The sequence below is a fragment of the Aquarana catesbeiana genome, linkage group LG13 (assembly GCF_042186555.1).
Source record: "Aquarana catesbeiana isolate 2022-GZ linkage group LG13, ASM4218655v1, whole genome shotgun sequence".
Taxonomy (NCBI): Eukaryota; Metazoa; Chordata; class Amphibia; order Anura; family Ranidae; genus Aquarana; species Aquarana catesbeiana.
Window position 1 is genome coordinate 45511588 of NC_133336.1, and position 18503 is coordinate 45530090.

The window sequence follows — 18503 nt, forward strand, 5'->3', positions numbered from 1 at the left end:
ACTTTATTTACATAAGAGGTTGTACCAAGTAAATAGATACCAAACATGCTAAACCTTAAATTTTTGTGCTCCCGTGAAATGGCATCAAACTTTAGTACCCTATATTTTCTATAGGCGACAATTCAAAAGCCCACTATAGGTATCAGTTTATTGTTACAAAGGATGTTTTGTGTTAGAATTATTGCTGGAGTGTGCGGCGATATGTAACATGTGTATCGCAATCAACGTTTTCACATGTAGGTGCCCGGATGCATGCGTTTACGTTTGTGCATATATGTGGGGGTTGAGGGGGCCTCAAAAATTTTTTTTGGGGGGGGGGGGATTTTATGTGCTTGGGTGTAACTTTATTTTTTTGCATCACATGCATTTTGACAATATGGTGAAATTTAGCCCAAAACTACAAATTTTTACAGAAATTTCAAGGAAATGAAAAATTTCGCTCACTACTGTGTAAAAGAAATGACCAGTGGTAGCTTCCATATTTCCTCTGTTAAGATTTTGTTTTGTTATCTTGTATCAACCAAAGAGTTAATTATTGACAAACTAAAGAACAATTAGCTAAAACCTAAACCCTGGCACATACAATGATCACAACAGGAGAGCGGGTGTCACAAGACAGATTAGTGAAAGATGAGACGGGGAAGGACAGTGTAATCCACCTAGAAATGCTAATTGGTTCTAAATTTGGTCTTTAATGGCTCCAGCAAGAAGAGAAAAGTAGTAAACACAATTTGACAGTTAGGGAGCCTCCGGGTATGTCATCTGTAGGACGTGTATGGATGACACAGTGAGGCCGGCCATACACTAGTAGAATTTTGTTTAGCCACTTGCCTACTGGGCAGTTATACCCCCTTCCTGCCCAGGCCAATTTTCAGTTTTCACACTGAATGACAATTGTGCGGTCATGCTATACTGTACTCATATGACATATTTATCATTTTTTTCACACAAATAGAGTTTTCTTTTGGTGGTGTTTAATTAATATTTTTTCTAAATAAATAAAGACCGAAAATTTTGAAAAAAAAAAGACTTTTTCATAGTTTTTATAAAATTTTGCAAACGGGTAATTTTTCTCCTTCACTGATGGGCACTGATAGGCTGAACTGATGGGCTCTGATGAAGCAGCACTGGTGGGAACTGAGTAGGCACTGATAAGTGGGACTGATGGACACTGGTAGGCGGCACATATGAATTACACAGTTTCTGAGGCTGATTTAATGCAGATAAGGCACCAAGTGAGTTTAATTACCACCTTAATCAGCCAAAGAACCTGTGTAATTAATGTGTGTCCTGGATTAAAGGGATGATGTGGCAACCCTAGGTGGCACTGATAGGCTGCACTTATAGGCACTGATGAGGCGGCACTGGTGAGCACTGATGAGGAGGCACTAATGAGGCTGCATTGATAGGTGGCACTGACAAGTGGCACTGACAGGGGGCACTGATAGACGACACTGATAGGTGGCACTGATGGGCACTGCTAGGAGGCACTGATGGGCACTGGTAGGAAGCACTAGTGGGCACTGTTAGGACTGCACTGATAATCAGGACACTGATAATCAGTGCCCTGATTATCAGTGTACATGTCCCTTTTAGAGCAGCCAGTTATCGGTTCTCTTCTCCTCTCCTCATGCTGTCAGCATGAAAGGAGTGCCGATAACTGGCTTCTGTTTATGTCCGTAATCAGCTGTGATTGGACACAGCTGATCACGTTGTAAAAAGCTGCTGATTGGCTCTTTACCTCAATCTGTGATCAGCAGTGTCCTATGGAAACTGCGATCACAGAGCGCGCTGCCCGCGCTGTAGCCATCATTCAGCTATAGCGCGGTCAGCAAGTGGTTAAATAAAAGGCAGTTTTTCAACTGTAGCAATAAAAACATTCAAAGGAATAGGATGGAACTTTTTTCTTGAATAAACTTCTAACAGCGCCGGCAGTAGACTGCTAGAAGAGGAAGAAATGGACCTTTCTGTGCAATATTTTGCACAGCGCAGGTAAGTATAACATCTTTTTAACCCTCCAAAAAATTTTCCCACGGGGTGCTTTACTATGCCTCGTGCAGGTCCGTGTTTTCCCGGTCCAGAGATACACATGGGTTGCGTGCATCCCCATGCCAGCGTCCCATTCATTTCTATTGGGACACCCAACTGCACACCCAACTGCACAGATACAGCTGCTATATGACATGCGGGCGAGAGCGGGTTCAGGTCCCTGAACACATACAGGGTGCGTTCATGGACCAGCACCTGCACATCCTATTAGGACACAGAGGCTGTGTCTGTGCAGCCGCGTTTCCCAATAGAAATGAATAGGGCGCTGGTATGGGGATGCACACAGCACCTATGCATTTCTATAGTGGGAAAACATGAACCTGAACAAGGCCTGCAGTAAAGCGCCCCATGTGAATGGACCCTTCTATGTCTAGTACATGAATCGGATTAACCAGACTCCCAAAAAAATCGCTGTACTTACATTGTGTTTGTGGCAGAAGTTGACGGCTTGTAACGTTTGCCAGATTATGCTTTTTACAAGATGTTCTGGTACACTAAAGAAAACAGAAAGAAAATAAAAGAAAATCAGAACAGCCAAATTTCCCTTTTACAGAATATGCACAGCCAACAAGTCAATGTTATGTTCCAGTATGTTTTATCACCGTCATGTGTTATGTTTAGCATTATCTTTTAAGGTATATAAAGGTATATAGCACACATTCCTTTAGTTAGTCAGTTTGTAGAAATTACATTCCTGTCGCATTAGGTCAGTCAAGGTAAAACCATCCCTATACCGGGCTTGGGATGCATTCTTATGTATTTATTACTGAGCCATACAAAGGAAAATGAAACTTCTCCATCACAGCAATACAGCAGATTTGATCTAGAAGGAAATATTGTGGGAACGAGAGGATTTGTGCTGTGGGGGGATTGGGGGGGGGTGTAGAGCTAAGAGGGGGGATTTGTGCTGGGAGGTGTTTTTTTTGGGGGGAAGGGGGTGCTAGAAGGGGCGATTTGGGAGGGGAGCATTTGTGCTAGGAGGGGGGATGTTTTTCGGGAGGGGGGGGGATTTGTGTTCGGAAGGATGACTTGAGGGGGAGGATCTGTACTAGTAGGGATGATTGAGGGGGATTTGTGCTCAGAGGGCAAATTTGAGGAGTAAAAGATTTGTGCTACAAGGGGGGAATTTGGGGAAGGAGACAATATGAGCTGTGAGAGGGGATGGGGGGGGGGGCATAGATTTATGCAGGGTTGGGGATTGCATTGGGGGTTAGAATTTGTACTGGTAAGAGGGGGAATTTATGTTTGGGAGAATTTGGCTTTCTAATGCCGCGTACACATGACCGGACATTCCGGCAAACTAGGTCCGACAGGATTAGTCAGTCGGACAATCCGATCGTGTGTGGGCTAGTCCGATCGTTTTTTGAGGAAAATATCCGACGGACCTAGAAATAGAACGTTTCAAATCTGTCCGACGGACTAAAAATCAGGAAAACCGTTCGTCTGTGTGCTAGTCCAACGGACCAAATACAACGCAAGGGAAACTATTGGCTACTGGATATTGACCTTCCTTTTTTTGTCCCGTTTACGCCATCACGTACAAAACGAACAGACTTTCGACCGGACTTAGTCTGTTTGTGTGTGGCCAAGTCCATTTGTTCTGAAAGTCCGTCGGACCTCTGCCGAAAGTCAGTGGGGAAGACCGCTGGACCTAGTTTGCCGGAAAGGTCAGTCGTGTGTACGCAGCATTAGGAAATTTAGATTAGTGCTCAAACTTTTGCTGACACACAATGCTCATACATCTTGGGGGGGGCGGGGTGCCATTTGGCATCTTTACCCTGGGCTCTAGATAGCCCTGTCCCAACACTGGTACCAGCTACCAGTCCACGGTAACAATGAATCGTGGAGCATAGCAGTAATAGAGCTGGTAATTTACATGGAGGACTGTGGTAAAACCTAGAGAAGGACTTCATATAGACCTTAGCGTATCCAAAGCTGACCATGGATAATTGGTTAGCTGGAAGTGAATCTGTACACAGATTCTTCCATCCACAAAAGAGGTACCGGCCAAATTTCGATCCATCTGTGACCACCTTTACTCTTATACATAGTGCTGATTTTGCTACAACAATTTGTGGAAAACAATAAGCCATTCACCTCAGTTACCACCTCCAAAGGATCATGGAGTCGCATGTCTCCACCACAACCAAGATGCCCGTTCACAGTAGGGGGGCCATTCTTGGATAGACAGCATTTAACCAGCCAATTGTTTTTTGGGGGGTTTGGAGAAGACATTCGATCAGCTGAAGGGTTTGCCAAGGAAAGAGGAAAAATTTACAGACTCCATGTTTTTAGAATTCCTGGTCAGACCTAGACCCAGGATCCCATTGTTGCATGATAAAAAAAATTAAAGCCACTTAGCCACCATGATGCACATTTTGCACACAGAGGTGTGAAAAGGGCTAAAAGCTGAACTTGAGGCAAATGGCTAAATACACCAAGGAAATATACACATATGAGAGATGTCTTACCTGGAATTCTGTCCATTTAGTCCAGAGATTTACACAGCTCTCCCACAAAGCTCAGCCCTGTCTAGGAAGGCATTGGACCTGATCTTTTTTTTCCACTAGATGTTTCACTTTAACTTACAGGTCCCCTCCCTACCCTGTGACTGGACAGTAAAAGGAAATGCAGCAGACTGGTGCTCTCATCTGTCACTCTGATCTCTCCTTCTATTGGTATGCTTCCTGCAACTGCAGCACACCTGACTGGCTCCTGGCTCCTGACTGGCTCCTTGTGCTGCTTCCCCCCCCCCCCCCCACACTTTTAGCTCTGCTGTACAGACAGTACAGTAGACTGCAAGAGGATGATACGATAGTGAAAGTCAGGTACTTACACTGCTTGCATAAAAAAAAAAAAATGTAAAGAAGAAATGTGGGGTTTGTATAAAAATAAACCTACTGTACCTTCTTAAAGTGATTGTAAACAATCACCTTGTAAAATAGCTCATTCGGTTTAAAATAGAAATGAAAGGCAAAACATTTTTGTATAGATTTCCCTTTTTTTATAAGTGATCATGTTTCCTCTGTTCTCAGCTGCATAGGAGCTGGGGGAGGAGAAGCAGCAGCACACTGAGCTTCCCACTGAATAGCTGTGCAGCGGGGGCATGTCAGGACAAGTCTGATGGGTTCACACTGCCGTACAGAGCGGCTCACAGCAGGAGTCTGGTGCATCCCTGTTCACCATTTCAGGTTCGATTTCAGTGCGAATTTTTGGCTGAATTCGGACCTGAAATGGACCAGAAGACGCACAGGACTCTTGTGCAATTCGCTCTGCAGCTGTCCCGGAGCTGTGTGAATTGGCTCTATTGAGACCTGCTCACAGTCTTCTGACATGCGATGGGCGGGCACAGCTGATGGGCGCACAGGTGGCTCCGGCTCTCAGCTGCGTGCTGAAAGGCGGAGCCAGCTGTCAACCAGGCAGCTGGGTGGATCTCAACAATATTGTCAGGATCCTTTCAAAGCCTGGAGCGGCTCCACCATGTCAGTTGATAGTAATAGCTCGCTATCAACTGATTCTGGGTCACAGGCGAGAAAAAGTAAGGGCACTCCTATAACCCACAAGGGAAATATGGCAAAAAAACATTGCCCATACATCTATTTTAATGATGTAATATTGATTACAGAACTGCAATAATCTGTCATTTATATCTGTTTAGTATTCAGCTTTAAAGGTCTGTACAGGCACCTGAAGAGCGATAGCCCTTGACCTCTTGTTTAGGTATTTGCTCACCATAACAGGTATACTCCATGCAGCTAAATAAAACAGAATTGTGTGTAACATTATATTTTCTCTGCTAAAACGTTACGATATTTAGAAATAACCTATTAAATTTCGTAGTGGAAAAAAAAAAAAAAAGAACCATGAGAAAGCCGCTGACCATTACATGGAAGACGGATAGTAAGGTGATGAACAAATCTACAAAGATCTCCACTATTAACCGTTTCCTGACCTCCCATCAATTAATGGATTGCGCTGCCACAGAAACAGACAAAAGGGCCAAGCGGTAATGAATTCCTTCCCCCCATATAGAGTAATAAAAAACGCAGGCACACAGGATGGGCAGTAAAGCAGCTGTCAATTCAAACCACCCTCATAAAGATCCAAATACTATGGCTCTTATCACCATAGCAAACCGTACAGGGCCTGCTCCAAATTAACCTCTTCCATGCTGGGGGTTAATAGACATTCACTTTTTTTATTTCCTTTTAGTGTCTGACACTAAATAGGTAATAATATAAAAAAAAAGCCCACCGCTGAAAAAAGCTGGGTAGGGCAGTACGGCTACAAACAAAGAAAAAAAAAAAAACATCAAGCTCATCAACTTTCGTTAGTGACAGATACAGAAGCCATATCTTATGCAGGAGCAATAAAGCAGGATAATATTTCTAGTGTATCTAAACCCAAGAACAAACATTTAATACACTGCAGCTTACCAGTCGTTAGAAGTGGTGACTGCATTTGTTTTTGTTTTTTTAGGCTAAGAACATTTTCAGCAAGTACAGAAAATTGATCTGCCCAGAAATGCAGTGCCCTTTTTACTTCCAGCGAGCTTAAGTGAGCAGAGCAGGTGGACTGTACCTTTAAGAAGGGATGGCTTGAAATTTGGGCTTACTAAAAGACAATTCTTTAGATTTCTTCAAATTTGCCACGCCTTCACCAGTGTTAATTTACTAAAACATTTTAGTCGACTAAATGAATACTATTTTAGTTGACTAAAATACGACTAAAACAATTGAGATGACTAAAATACGACTAAAACTAAAAGCCATTTTAGTCAAAAGACTAAAATGAGACAAAAACTAAAATGCCATTTTAGTCCTAAGACTAAAATTAACACTGGCCTTCACTGCCCAATTTGGATCCACCCCAGTGCTTCTCCTACGGTCCAACCTTGAGTCCACATTAGGGGATGTCCCTCTGGTCAAATCCACCTCTACCATTTACAAGGCCTTATTACCCTCAGTCCATTTTGGTCTGGAGGATTTGTTCTCTAAGTGGCAGGGCGAGATCCCTGATCTGGAATTGGAGGACTGGGAAGACACCTGGGAGTATCCTTTTCTATAACTTATCTCTGTAAGAGAAATCGGTTGATACAATTTAAACTGATCCACAGGGTTTATTTGTCACCCCAAAGGCTATCCAAAATTTACCCAAATTGCTCCTCCAACTGTTGGAAATGTGGTATAGCTGAAGCTGACTTCAACCATATGTTATGGTCCTTTCCAGGATCAAGTTCTTTTGGATGGAGATCACAAAATTCATAGAAACTCTGCTCATGATCCATGTTCCCCTGAAGGTGTCGATCTGCTTGCTGGGTCTGGTCGGCCCTTTGGCCCGCCGCCGAGCAACGAGAACCCTAATAGGACTCTATTATTTTATGCTAGGAAGGCTTTACTCATAAAATGGAAACAACCAGAGGTACCCACCTTGAATTCATGGAAATTGTTGATCAACTCAGCGGTGCCATTATACAAAGCGGTTTATCTCGCTTGATGCTGCCCAGCCAAGTTTGACAAAATTTGGCACGTGTGGCTAGATTCAGACATCTCGATCGCAGCACAATAAGATCTAGTTCCCTTTGTTTGTTTACTCTAACCAAATGTCTTGTAGCGCTGAAGACCTAATTTTGCTGATATTTGATGGTGCACCTAGATGCGTTTCCCCCAGCCTCAGCACCTCTCCCTGGAGTGGTCATCCAAAGTACATGATCCATTATCCTTCCCAATATCCCTTCAAATTGATAGCACGAGCAGTTTAAGTTGTAGTTGTTACAATAGATATATTAGAACTTATAGGACTGTTACAATGTGTGTTGTTTAAGCCGGGGTATGCCCAGAGGCTTTATTTTGTAATTTCTTTTCACACAAAACTCAATAAAAAGTGTTTTCAAAAAAGGAGGGGTGGCTCCCCTTCAGTCCACCTGCTCTCACCTATCCTTTAGAATGCATGTGTCTCCACTGTGAGGACACTTATAAGTTAGTGTTAGGTACCACAGATACCAGGGTGCCATGATGAGGCTCTGTGGCTGCATTTGCAAATGTGTGCAGACTAAACCTCTGCTTTTAACGCATACTGTTAGACAGGTTTACTTGGTTGTCTGCGGGCTGGTCGGTAAGTTAAGCTTGTTTTTTTTCCTTGGATTTATCCTTGGCCTTGTTTATAACTGTTGTTAGCCTTCCGATGCTTCTTACCGTGATAGCCAGCTATAGATGGGGGCAAGTGGTGTACCATTTTTGTATTGTTATATTATATATAACATATAATATATTATATCCTTTTTGTATCATGTTTGAAATCCAGCCTGGGTGACAACCATGGCTACCGAGTGAATGTAGCCACCCAGGGAAGTGTTTTCTTTATTTTTTTTTATTTTTTTTTTATACTACCTGCATTGAGTGTGCATGCGTGGGTTTCCTCCGAGTACTCCGGTTTCCTCCGAGTACTCCGGTTTCCTCCCACACTCCAAAAACATACTGGTAGGTTAATTGGATAAACTGGCCGTAGCATGTGAGTATATGCATGCCGCTGCCAGACTCATCCATCTTACCAACCGTTCAGTGACCACCACTCCTCTCTGCCAATCCTTCCACTGGCTTCCCATTGCCCAACGAATACAATTCAAAACACTAACAATAAAATACAAAGCCATTCGCAATTCTGCCCAGAGCTACATCCCCAATCTTATCTTCAAATATCACCCAAACAGTCATCTCCGCTCCTCCCAAGACCTTCTGCTCTCTAGCTCCCGTGTCTCCTCCTCCCATGTTCGTGTCCAGGACTTCTTCAGAGCCTCTCCCATCCTCTGGAACGCACTACCTAAATCTGTCCTTTTATCTCCTACTCTGTCCACTTTTAGGCGATCCCTGAAAACTCATCTCTTCAGGGAGGCCTATCCTGCCTCCAGCTAACAACCAAATCTTCTACTCCCCTCATCAGTTCATCCCTCACAGTCCCTACCTTTTGTTTCACAAGCCCCTCCCTCTTAGATTGTAAACTCACAGGAGCAGGGCTCCTCTAACCCTCTTGTTTTGAATTGTACTGTTGGTGTATTGTCTCCCTACATTGTAAAGCCCTGTGCAAACTGTTTATAAATCCTGTATAATAATAATAATATGCATGACCTTAGACTGTAATCTCCTTGAGGGCAGGGACAGGTGAATGTAAAATATGTAAAGCACTGTGTACATTTTCAGCGCTAGATTAGTAAATCCCTTAAATGAATAAATGAATAATAAACAGATTTTCCTGTCTTGACCTAAGGGTCAAAAACCTTGCCTAGTTTAAGCTCACAACAACTGTCCTAGTCACAGAAAATCCCACGCAACAACCGTGACGTCTGTGACAACGCTCCATAATGCGGATCTCGCTGGTAGTGACACACTATTTACATACACGAGAAGCTGGAGTGTTGCAATTGTTTTAATATGGTCAGGTCAGGGCAGCAAAATTGCGCAGAATTCTACTTTCCCTGTATTACCTCTGTTTGTTTTGGCTACCGTTTCTTCATATTAAAGATTAGTGCGGCTTGCTTCACAAAGTTACAAGCACTTAACCTGCACTTAGCTGGTAACGGTGTCTGCTTATGACAAGGAATTTCAAGCCTTGGCCTTTTATTAAGTAGCACAAGAGACTAAATGTCACTCAGTCATATAATCTCACCAATAATAGCGTGGGATGGAGATAATCTTTTTAAGTTGCAGAATGGTCGTGTGTTGTGCATGACATGTAATTAGGGAAAAGGGGCTCTATTGTTTTTCAGATGGGTTGGGCTCTTAGACATGGAAGTAGAAAACCAAAGACAGAGATAAGCTTTATAAATATTGGAACAACTTCAACCTTTACCAGCTTTTAGGCCTCCTAGAATAGTGGTTGTGATCCACCGGGCTAAGGCCTACTGCCGGGCCGTGGGCAGCCTCCTTCCTACTGGCTCTCCAGTCAGTTGCAGATCCCCTAACTTTCGACAGTGCTCGCCAGCTTCTAAAATGCCTCCCAACCTTCCACAGTGGGTTGCAGTTCCCCCAACCACCAACAGTGACTCCAACCTCCCACAGTCCCACCCAGCTCCCTGCAAGTGCCCCCCAGCTTATTGAAGAGCCTCCAGCCCCCCCATAGTGTTTCCAACCTACAACAGCTGCCCCTAGCCCCTGCAAAGTCCCCAGCAACCTAGAGAGACCACCAGACCTCTCCAGAAACCTCATCTCTTACAAGGCCACCAAGTCTGCTGCAGAGTCCCCTAACCCCCTCCAGAATGGCCACCTTCCCCCAGCCCCATTCAAAGCCTTCCAGCATTTCAATATATATTTTACATTCCCATACTTTAAACGGGGGAGTATTCAATTTTACAGTTGGGGCATCGAAAATTTTGGAAGATTTTACTGGGCCTTGGTCTCAATAGGGTTGATACCCACTTTTCTAGAAGACCTCTGCCTGACTGACTGGGGCTTTACCACTGAGGGGCAAGACTGGGGCTTTACATTAGATTTATACTGAAGCAAAATGTCACTCAGTCATATAATCTTACAAATAATAGTGTGGCATCGAGATCATTTTTCTAAATGGCGGAATGCTTACCAAGTGTTGTGGATGACATGTAAATTAGAGAACAGGGACTATGGGGGTAAATCCACTAAGAGTTAAATAACAGCAAATAAAATGCTGTAAAATAACACATGTGGTAAATCAGTTGTGAAAGTTCAATTCACTAAGAATTTATTGTTAAATAACGAATGCAGTATTTTTTCAATTGTTTGGTAACTACCGTATTATCTCATGTGGTAATTTATTACAAGTGTCGGTGGTTTTCTTTTGCAAAAAACATTTTTTTAATCTAACATTTTTACAGTAGTCTATAAATTATAGCTGCTCCTTTACTAAATCCATCATGCCATACATTCATAAAACTGTGTTTTTTATAAATGTATGGCCTACTAGCGCTGTTGAATGTGCTCTTTACTAGACTGGTCTATGTTTTTGGCCCAGTTGTGTGCTGCTGCCTTCCTGTGGGTTGAATTAGGCCCCCTTTCTGTGGGTCTTCTGTGGGTTTAATCAGGCGCTTGGTGGGTGGAATGCTCCTTTCTGAGGGTTTGAATAGGCACTGGCACATGTTTTCTTCTCATTTGGTCTTCTTAGTCTGAGAGCAGCGGCCTTAGCTCGGTGACTATTTTTCCTTTTTTTTTTTCCTTTATATTTCTTTATTATGGAATTTAATAATTTACAGACTTTGCATTCTTATTGGAAAATCTAATACTTATCTCCTTATTAAGCTAATACATAATTTCCTTATTTCTAAAACCAAATATATGGTCAGTCCAAAGCAAGTTCTGAAATTGGTTATCCATATTTGCGCCTTGTTTCTGTTGATTTTTTGCTTCCCCACCCAAGCACATATTCCTCCCTCCATGCTATACAGTTCGGATGGACTGTTGGATCTTTTCGCAGCATCATTGCCAGCAGCTATAGTCTCCAGCAGTGATCATTGTATTCTGCCAGTGGGGAAGGCCCCCCCGCCAGCAGAATATAATAGCACCGCTGGAGGAATTCCTCCATCAACACTGACTGCATTGATGGTTAAATCGAACAATTTTCTTTCCTTCAACTCGTGGTTGAAGGAACGAAAATTGCATAATGTATGGCCTGCCTAACACTGACATGAGCCATACTTATTTATGAAGAGTGTAGATTTTAATGACAACTCTATTTTACAGGGACACAAACCGCAAACATAAAAATGTCAACCTGAAACAGGAAAGAGAATGTGACTTTAGATCTGTTTTTCTAATCCTTATTATTTGAGATCAGCGAGGATTAAGTGGCACTCCCGCACCCCTTATCTTGTTCATTCATTCTGCCGATACTGTATGTCAACACTACTTATGGCCTTCTATTTACACTAGACCTCAATTAATCAGATTCAGGCGAGTCCTTCATCCAATACACAAGCTGCTCCAATGATTTATCAGATATTACCATGGCACCAAGTCGCTGTGCAGGATGAAGGCCAGTGCATTAAAATGAAATATAGCTTGCACAATGCTAAAAGTAAACAGCAATCGCTGACATCCAGGGCCTACAAAAAAACTTCTATGGAAGCAAAGGAGGGGAAGAGGTAGGGACATCAATCACTGTAGTGCAACACCATTAACAACCACTCCCTTCTACACAGGAAGGACTTGCCATAAGAAAAGATCACAAGACTGATACAGCAGTAGTGTATTTAGATTTTTTGCTGCCCTAGGCCTGATTAAACTCGTGCACCCCCTAATTTAAATATGACTCACTCCTTCCTGTCAAGGACACACCCCTTGCTGTTTAAGACCCGCCCTGAAATTTTCGAGTGGGGACACTAGTTCTAAGGGCCTGGGGGGGCAATGGATTCCCCTAATTTGCATTCCTCTCACTTCCTGTTTGGCTATGGGGCAGGAAGTGAAGGGAAATCTCTGCAATGGGACAGGGATGGTAAAAAATAAACTGACAGGGCCTTAAACCCTCCCTTATTCTATCCAAAATGAGAAAAAAAAAAAGTGTTGCCTATAGTTCTACTTTAAGCACAAATTTCTGATAATTTTATGGGGAGGACTAAGAAGATATAACCAGCAGAAAACATATAGCACAGTGAGGAAGGTTTGTGATACAGGATGATAGGACATTCAAAATTATAAGCAGCCCCCCCCACAGTTGCAGAATGCCAGCCACCCACATACCGGAAGCAGTGCAGTTGCTTTTAGGGGGCGCTAGACTAATTTGCCTCTCAGCCCAGTCTGCCCCATAAGACTGGTGCTACACTAATGACCCGTACACACGGTCGGACATTGATCGGACATTCCGACAACAAAATCCTAGGATTTTTTCCGATGGATGTTGGATCAAACTTGTCTTGCATACACACGGTCACACAAAGTTGTCGGAAAATCCGATCATTCTGAGCGCCGTGACGTAAAAAACCCGTACGTCGGGACTATAAACGGGGCAGTGGCCAATAGCTTTCATCTCTTTATTTATTCTGAGCATGCGTGGCACTTTGTCCGTCGGATTTGTGTACACACGATCGGAATTTCCGACAACGGATTTTGTTGTCGGAAAATTTTATAGCCTGCTCCCAAACTTTGTGTGTCGGAAAATCCGATGGAAAATGTGTGATGGAGCCCACACACGGTCGGAATTTCCGACAACAAGGTCCTATCACACATTTTCCGTTGGAAAATCCAACCGTGTGTACGGGGCATTACAGTGTAGCGCAACCCAGCGGGGACCCTTTCCATGCCGCCCCCCTGCAAAGTGCTGCCCTAGGCCTGGGCCTTGTCGGCCTAGGCCAGGATACAGTGTTGTGATACAGTAGTTTACAGTCTAATGAGGTATGCCTGTATCTAAGCTAGTAATGTAAGTTACAAATGTTTTCTTTAAAGCGGGATTCTGGCCAGCGAAAAATTTTTTTTAAAGTCAGCAGCTACAAACACTGTAGCTGCTGACTTTAAATAAGTAGACTTACCTGTCCTGGGTGCCCGCGATGTCAGCCGCCCGAGGCCGATCCGTCCCTCGGCTCTCGGGTCCCAGCACCGCCATCCTAGGTAAGGGAAACAGGCAGTGGAGCCTTGCGGCTCCACAGCCGGTTCCCTACAGCGCACGCGCAAGTGGCACGGCGCTCTGTGAATGGCCCCGTGGTTTTCTGAGAACACACACAGTTCCCAGAAGGCAATGGGGCCGCTCAATGAGGAACAGGACACGAATAGGAAGAGGCAGATTAGAAAGACTGCCTAGCAACAAGGGTTCAGGTAAGTTTAAATTTTTTTTTTTTTTAGGATTTTTGGTGAAATTTTCTTTTTCAGGGTGGCCCTCCACTTTAAAGACAAATTTTAGGCAAACAGCTAAATACATATGTGAACTACTTTTGAGTTGTCAACATTACAGTAATAGAGAGGACGTCTTCCAATAGGGACACTTGTTCCATGAAATAAAAGGAAGAGAGGAAGTGGGGGGAGGCAGAGGGAAAGAAACTTCCTCTCTGTTCCTGTTATTTTGGCACACAAAGTGAGGGAAACCCAAAATTTAGAGTCATCACCTGTACAGTAACAGAGGGGAAGTCTTCCAATAGGTGCATTTGTTCCAAGAGAGAGAAGGAGGAGGATTGAGGAAGTGAGGAGGGGGAAGGAGAAAGGAAAAAGAAAAGAGAAGGAAGAGGGAGAAAGGGTGACAGAGGGAGAGGTTGATTTACTCTCACTTCCTGTTGCGTTTACAGAATATAAAATAAAAACAAATATCTCCAGTGGTGAAATCCCCAATCATTCCCTACTATATCAAAAATGGTAATAAAAAATGTTTGAAAAAATTAAAGAGTTCAAAGTGATTGTAAAGGCTCGTTTTTTTTTTTTTTGTTTTGTTTTTTTTTTAAACAAACATATCATACTTACCTCCACTGTGCAGCTCGTTTTGCACAGAGTGGCCCTGAACATCCTCTTCTGGGGTCCCTCGGCGGCTCTCGTGGATCCTCCCCGCATCAGATAACCCCCTAGGAGAAGGGCTCTCCCGGAGGGGTTACCTTGCGGGAGCGCTCCCAAGTCCAGCATTTGCGTCCATAGACGCGAATGCCGGACTCGGCCCCGCCCCCCAGCACCCGCGTCATTGGATTTGATTGACAGCAGAATGGCTGCGCTGCTATCAATCTATCCAATCAAGGGCTGAGAACCCTGGGCAGAAGAAGACCGTGTGAAATTCCAGGGCTCAGGTAAGTTAAACGGGGGTGGGGGGGGGGTTACAGGTGTTTTTTCACCTTAATGCATCTTATGCATTAAGGTGAAAAAACACAAAGGTTTACAACCCCTTTATAGTTTTAGAATTTAAAGTGTATGTACAACCCAACGCCGTACAGACGATCAGAAAAGTAAAATTTAGTCCGATGAACGATCTGCTGATTTTCTGATCGTTAGTATGGTGCTTTCGACAGCCAATTACGAATTTTCGGATGACAAAAACTGGATGTGCATGCTCTAAAATTTGTATTGTGTGAACGCAACGTCCGATTTTCGTTCAACAAGTACATTTTTCATCCGAAAAAAAAATTGTAAGAGCAAGACTACGTATGCTCAGAAATGAAAGAACACAAACAAAACAATTCAACACATTAAATCACTTCAGAAGTTGAATTCTGTCGTTTGAGAATTTTCTATGTTGAGTAACCTCTTCACTTTCGATATGAGACTAGCAGCATACACAAAACGGACGAAAATTCATCTGATAATCTGATTGTGTGTACCCGGCTTTAGACAGGGTTCAAACCCCTGGAAAATTTCATTCACTTCCTGTTCCAGAGGTGCAACAAAATCTTCCAAAAGGAGGGGAATTCAGCTCATACTGTATGCTGTTGTCCCCACTGGACGTCCCGCTCAGCCACAGGCCCCAGAAGCTAGTGGAGATCACTGCACTAGCAGTGCCTATGTAGCACCCCAGGAGGCTACTACTGTTAAGCCAAATTTTTAGGCAAACAGCTAAATACACAAGTGAACTACTTTGAATATGAAATTGTGTTTAGTTGGCGTTGTGATTCAGTCATCACAGGTCGGTGACCTCACTTTTCTCTACAGCAGAGCTATAGAGCTATAGGCAAAACCTTTTTTTTTTTCCTTTTGGGTAGAGTAAGGGAGGATTATAACACCTTTAATGTTTAATTTTGCCATCTTTGTCCCAATAGGGAGATTTAGCTTCACTTCCTGTCTAATAGCTAAAACAGGAAGTGGGAAGAAATCCCTGCAAATTAAGATAATCTCTTGGGGACCCCCAGGTAACCAGAACTAGTGTGCCCATTGGAAGATTTCAGTTCCCACTGCGTCCATCCACAGCGGGAGCGGGCTCAGACCTGGAAGTGCAGGAATACGTACTAGGTTCGTGATCCTTCACAGGAGAGCCGCCTTGCCGCCGTGTATATACAGTGTACGGTCGGCAAGTGGTTAAAGGAAAATGCAATGTTGGGTTTAAATCGGGCCACTTAACTACTCCTAACTATGTTAGATGGGGCCCATAGCAAAACCATTAACAAGGCACCTACTTTTAATCACATGGACTATTCCTCTTCAAATCCAGAGCACCAAATCTTCCCAAACATTATATACATTAATTTATTCCAAATGTATTTGGAAAACTCTATTTGCTTCCTGCATAAATCACTGTGTAGCCAAAAATGTCTGGGCACCCTTTGCTTCTGGGCCCCAAAGCAGTCACATGGTCTGCTATAGCTATAGTTACGCCTTTGCACCCAACCCAACTTGGGTACCAGTGTGCCACATCAGTTCTAGATCCAGTCATTCATGACTAAAGCAAGGGTAAAATACAGAGGGGCACCAGTGGGGAAAGTATCATAGTAACTAGCAATTAATACAAGGAACAGAGGCAAGTCATTTCACATTCCTCCAGCAATATGTCTCCCCCAGTCACTCACCCTCGTGGATGTCGGTCCAGTTCATGAAGGACAGTGTGGTCACAATATTCAAAGACCAAATGTAATTTCCTCTTTCTTCTGAAGACTTCCAGCAGGTTAACAAGGTTTGGATGTTTTAATTGCTGTAAAATAAAATTAATTTTCACTAATTTACCAATAAAAGAACATAATGAGGCAATGAGACAGTAAAGGACCTTTAAAATATTTTATCTAAAATGACCACATAGAATATTTCTGTAACAAATTAAATTTAAAGTGCTACTCCAGGTGCTAGTAAACATATAAAAATACACTGAAAGAAAAACACAGAGGGACGTCAGACTAAATGCATCATGTTAGTATAAAAATCAAGACAGAGGGCAACTCACATCTTAAAAGATCCAGCGGGCATATGCCTGTTGGATCTTTTAAGATTTAAGTTGCGCTTTGTCTTGATTTTAATACATTTTATACAAACTGCACTTAGTCTGGCGCCCCCCTGTGCTTTCTTTTTGTATGTCTACAGAGTTGTTTGCTTCACTCTAAAGGGTGCTGCCGCTGGTGCTGCTCTTTATCATCTACACTATATATTTTCTGGTACAATTTATTTTTTGGAATATAAAAAAAAAAAAAGGATACAGATGCAACATTCCCACACAGGGGATATCAACTGTAGGCTCAAGACAAAACAATGTGTATAACTACACCTATGAGATGTGTTTTTTTCCTTTAAAGAATAAACTGTTGATCAACAGGGACCCTCCGGCCAAGGCCGGGGGTCAACACAGGGTGCCTGAACCTTAATGCACAGGGGCTGGAGTGTGAAACAATCCACATGAATATATGGAAACAAAGCTTAAACTGGTCATTTAATGAGATAAAAAAATAGGGGAGGGGGGGAGAGATATGAAAAGAAAGGAGAGAAAAAAAAGACAGAAGGAGAAGGCTCCCCCAGGCTGGGAGATGGGTGGGGTAAATTAAACAGGCCCAGGCTGGTCGGTGTAGAGTAGCGAGAGTGTAATGCCGCGTACACACGAGCGGACTTTACGGCAGACTTTGTCCGGCGGACTGGATTTCGTCAGACAATTCGATCGTGTGTGGGCTCCAGCGGACTTTGTTTTCTCAAAAGTTGGACGGACTTAGATTTGAAACATGTTTTAAATCAATCCGTCGAAATCGAGTCCGGTCGAAAAGTCCGCTTGTCTTTATGCTAGTTCGACGGACAAAAAGCCACGTTAGGGCAGCTATTGGCTACTGGCTATGAACTTCCTTGTTTTAGTCCGGTCGTACGTCATCACGTACGAATTCGACGGACTTTCATTCAGAAAGTCCGTCGTAAAATTCCGTCGAAAAGTCCGCCTGGCAAAGTCTGCCGTAAAGTCCGCTCATGTGTACGCGGCATCAGGCTACTATGGGGCCCACACCTTGAGAAATCTGGTGTGAGAGTCATGGAGGACACTACTCATCTTTTCATTGTTAATGAGAGTCGTCATGATGATCTTCACCTCCACAAATGAGACAGATGGTTCTTTTCCAGGCCCTGGCTATAGCACGTTTAGTGGCAATAAATAGATAGTTGGCCAGCTTCTGTTGGTAGAAGAGGCCCACTTCACTATATATTTTCAACAGTTTATGGACATTTGTATATTTTTTGGACTTTTGATCTATGGACTTTCCAGATTTATGATTTTGGAATTATTATTTATTTTATTGGTTATAACGCATCCCTCTAGCGCCATGGTTTTTCTTTCTTTATAAAAATACTTATCCCATCCTAAGTGATATTTACAGTGTGGACAGGAGCTAATGGGTTGAAGAAACTTCCATATTCTCCTATCTGTCTGGGGCTCCAGTTTGTTGTGAGTGAAAAACAAAACTTGTTATTTCCCCGAAACAAAAAAACAATGGAAATGCACAGTAGATCGTTATTAAGAACATACACCTGTGTCCAGACCAGTGTTTCTCAACCATTTTACAGTCAGTCAAGACACCCTTTAAAAATGATAAGCAATTTTGAAGCACCATTTAAAAATCATGGAAAATCTCA

The 18503-nt window shown here is 43.1% G+C and overlaps 1 protein-coding gene across 1 annotated transcript in view; it reads right to left on the minus strand.

The window, feature by feature from the left end:
- Positions 1–18503, minus strand: part of CDKL1 (cyclin dependent kinase like 1) — an 85512-nt gene that overhangs the window by 20178 nt on the left and 46831 nt on the right. The window contains exons 3-4 of the mRNA XM_073608635.1: positions 16478–16599; positions 2471–2543 (exon numbers count right to left, since the gene is read on the minus strand). Of these exons, the coding sequence (XP_073464736.1) occupies positions 2471–2543; positions 16478–16599 (195 nt within the window). The remainder of the gene's footprint in view (positions 1–2470; positions 2544–16477; positions 16600–18503) is intronic.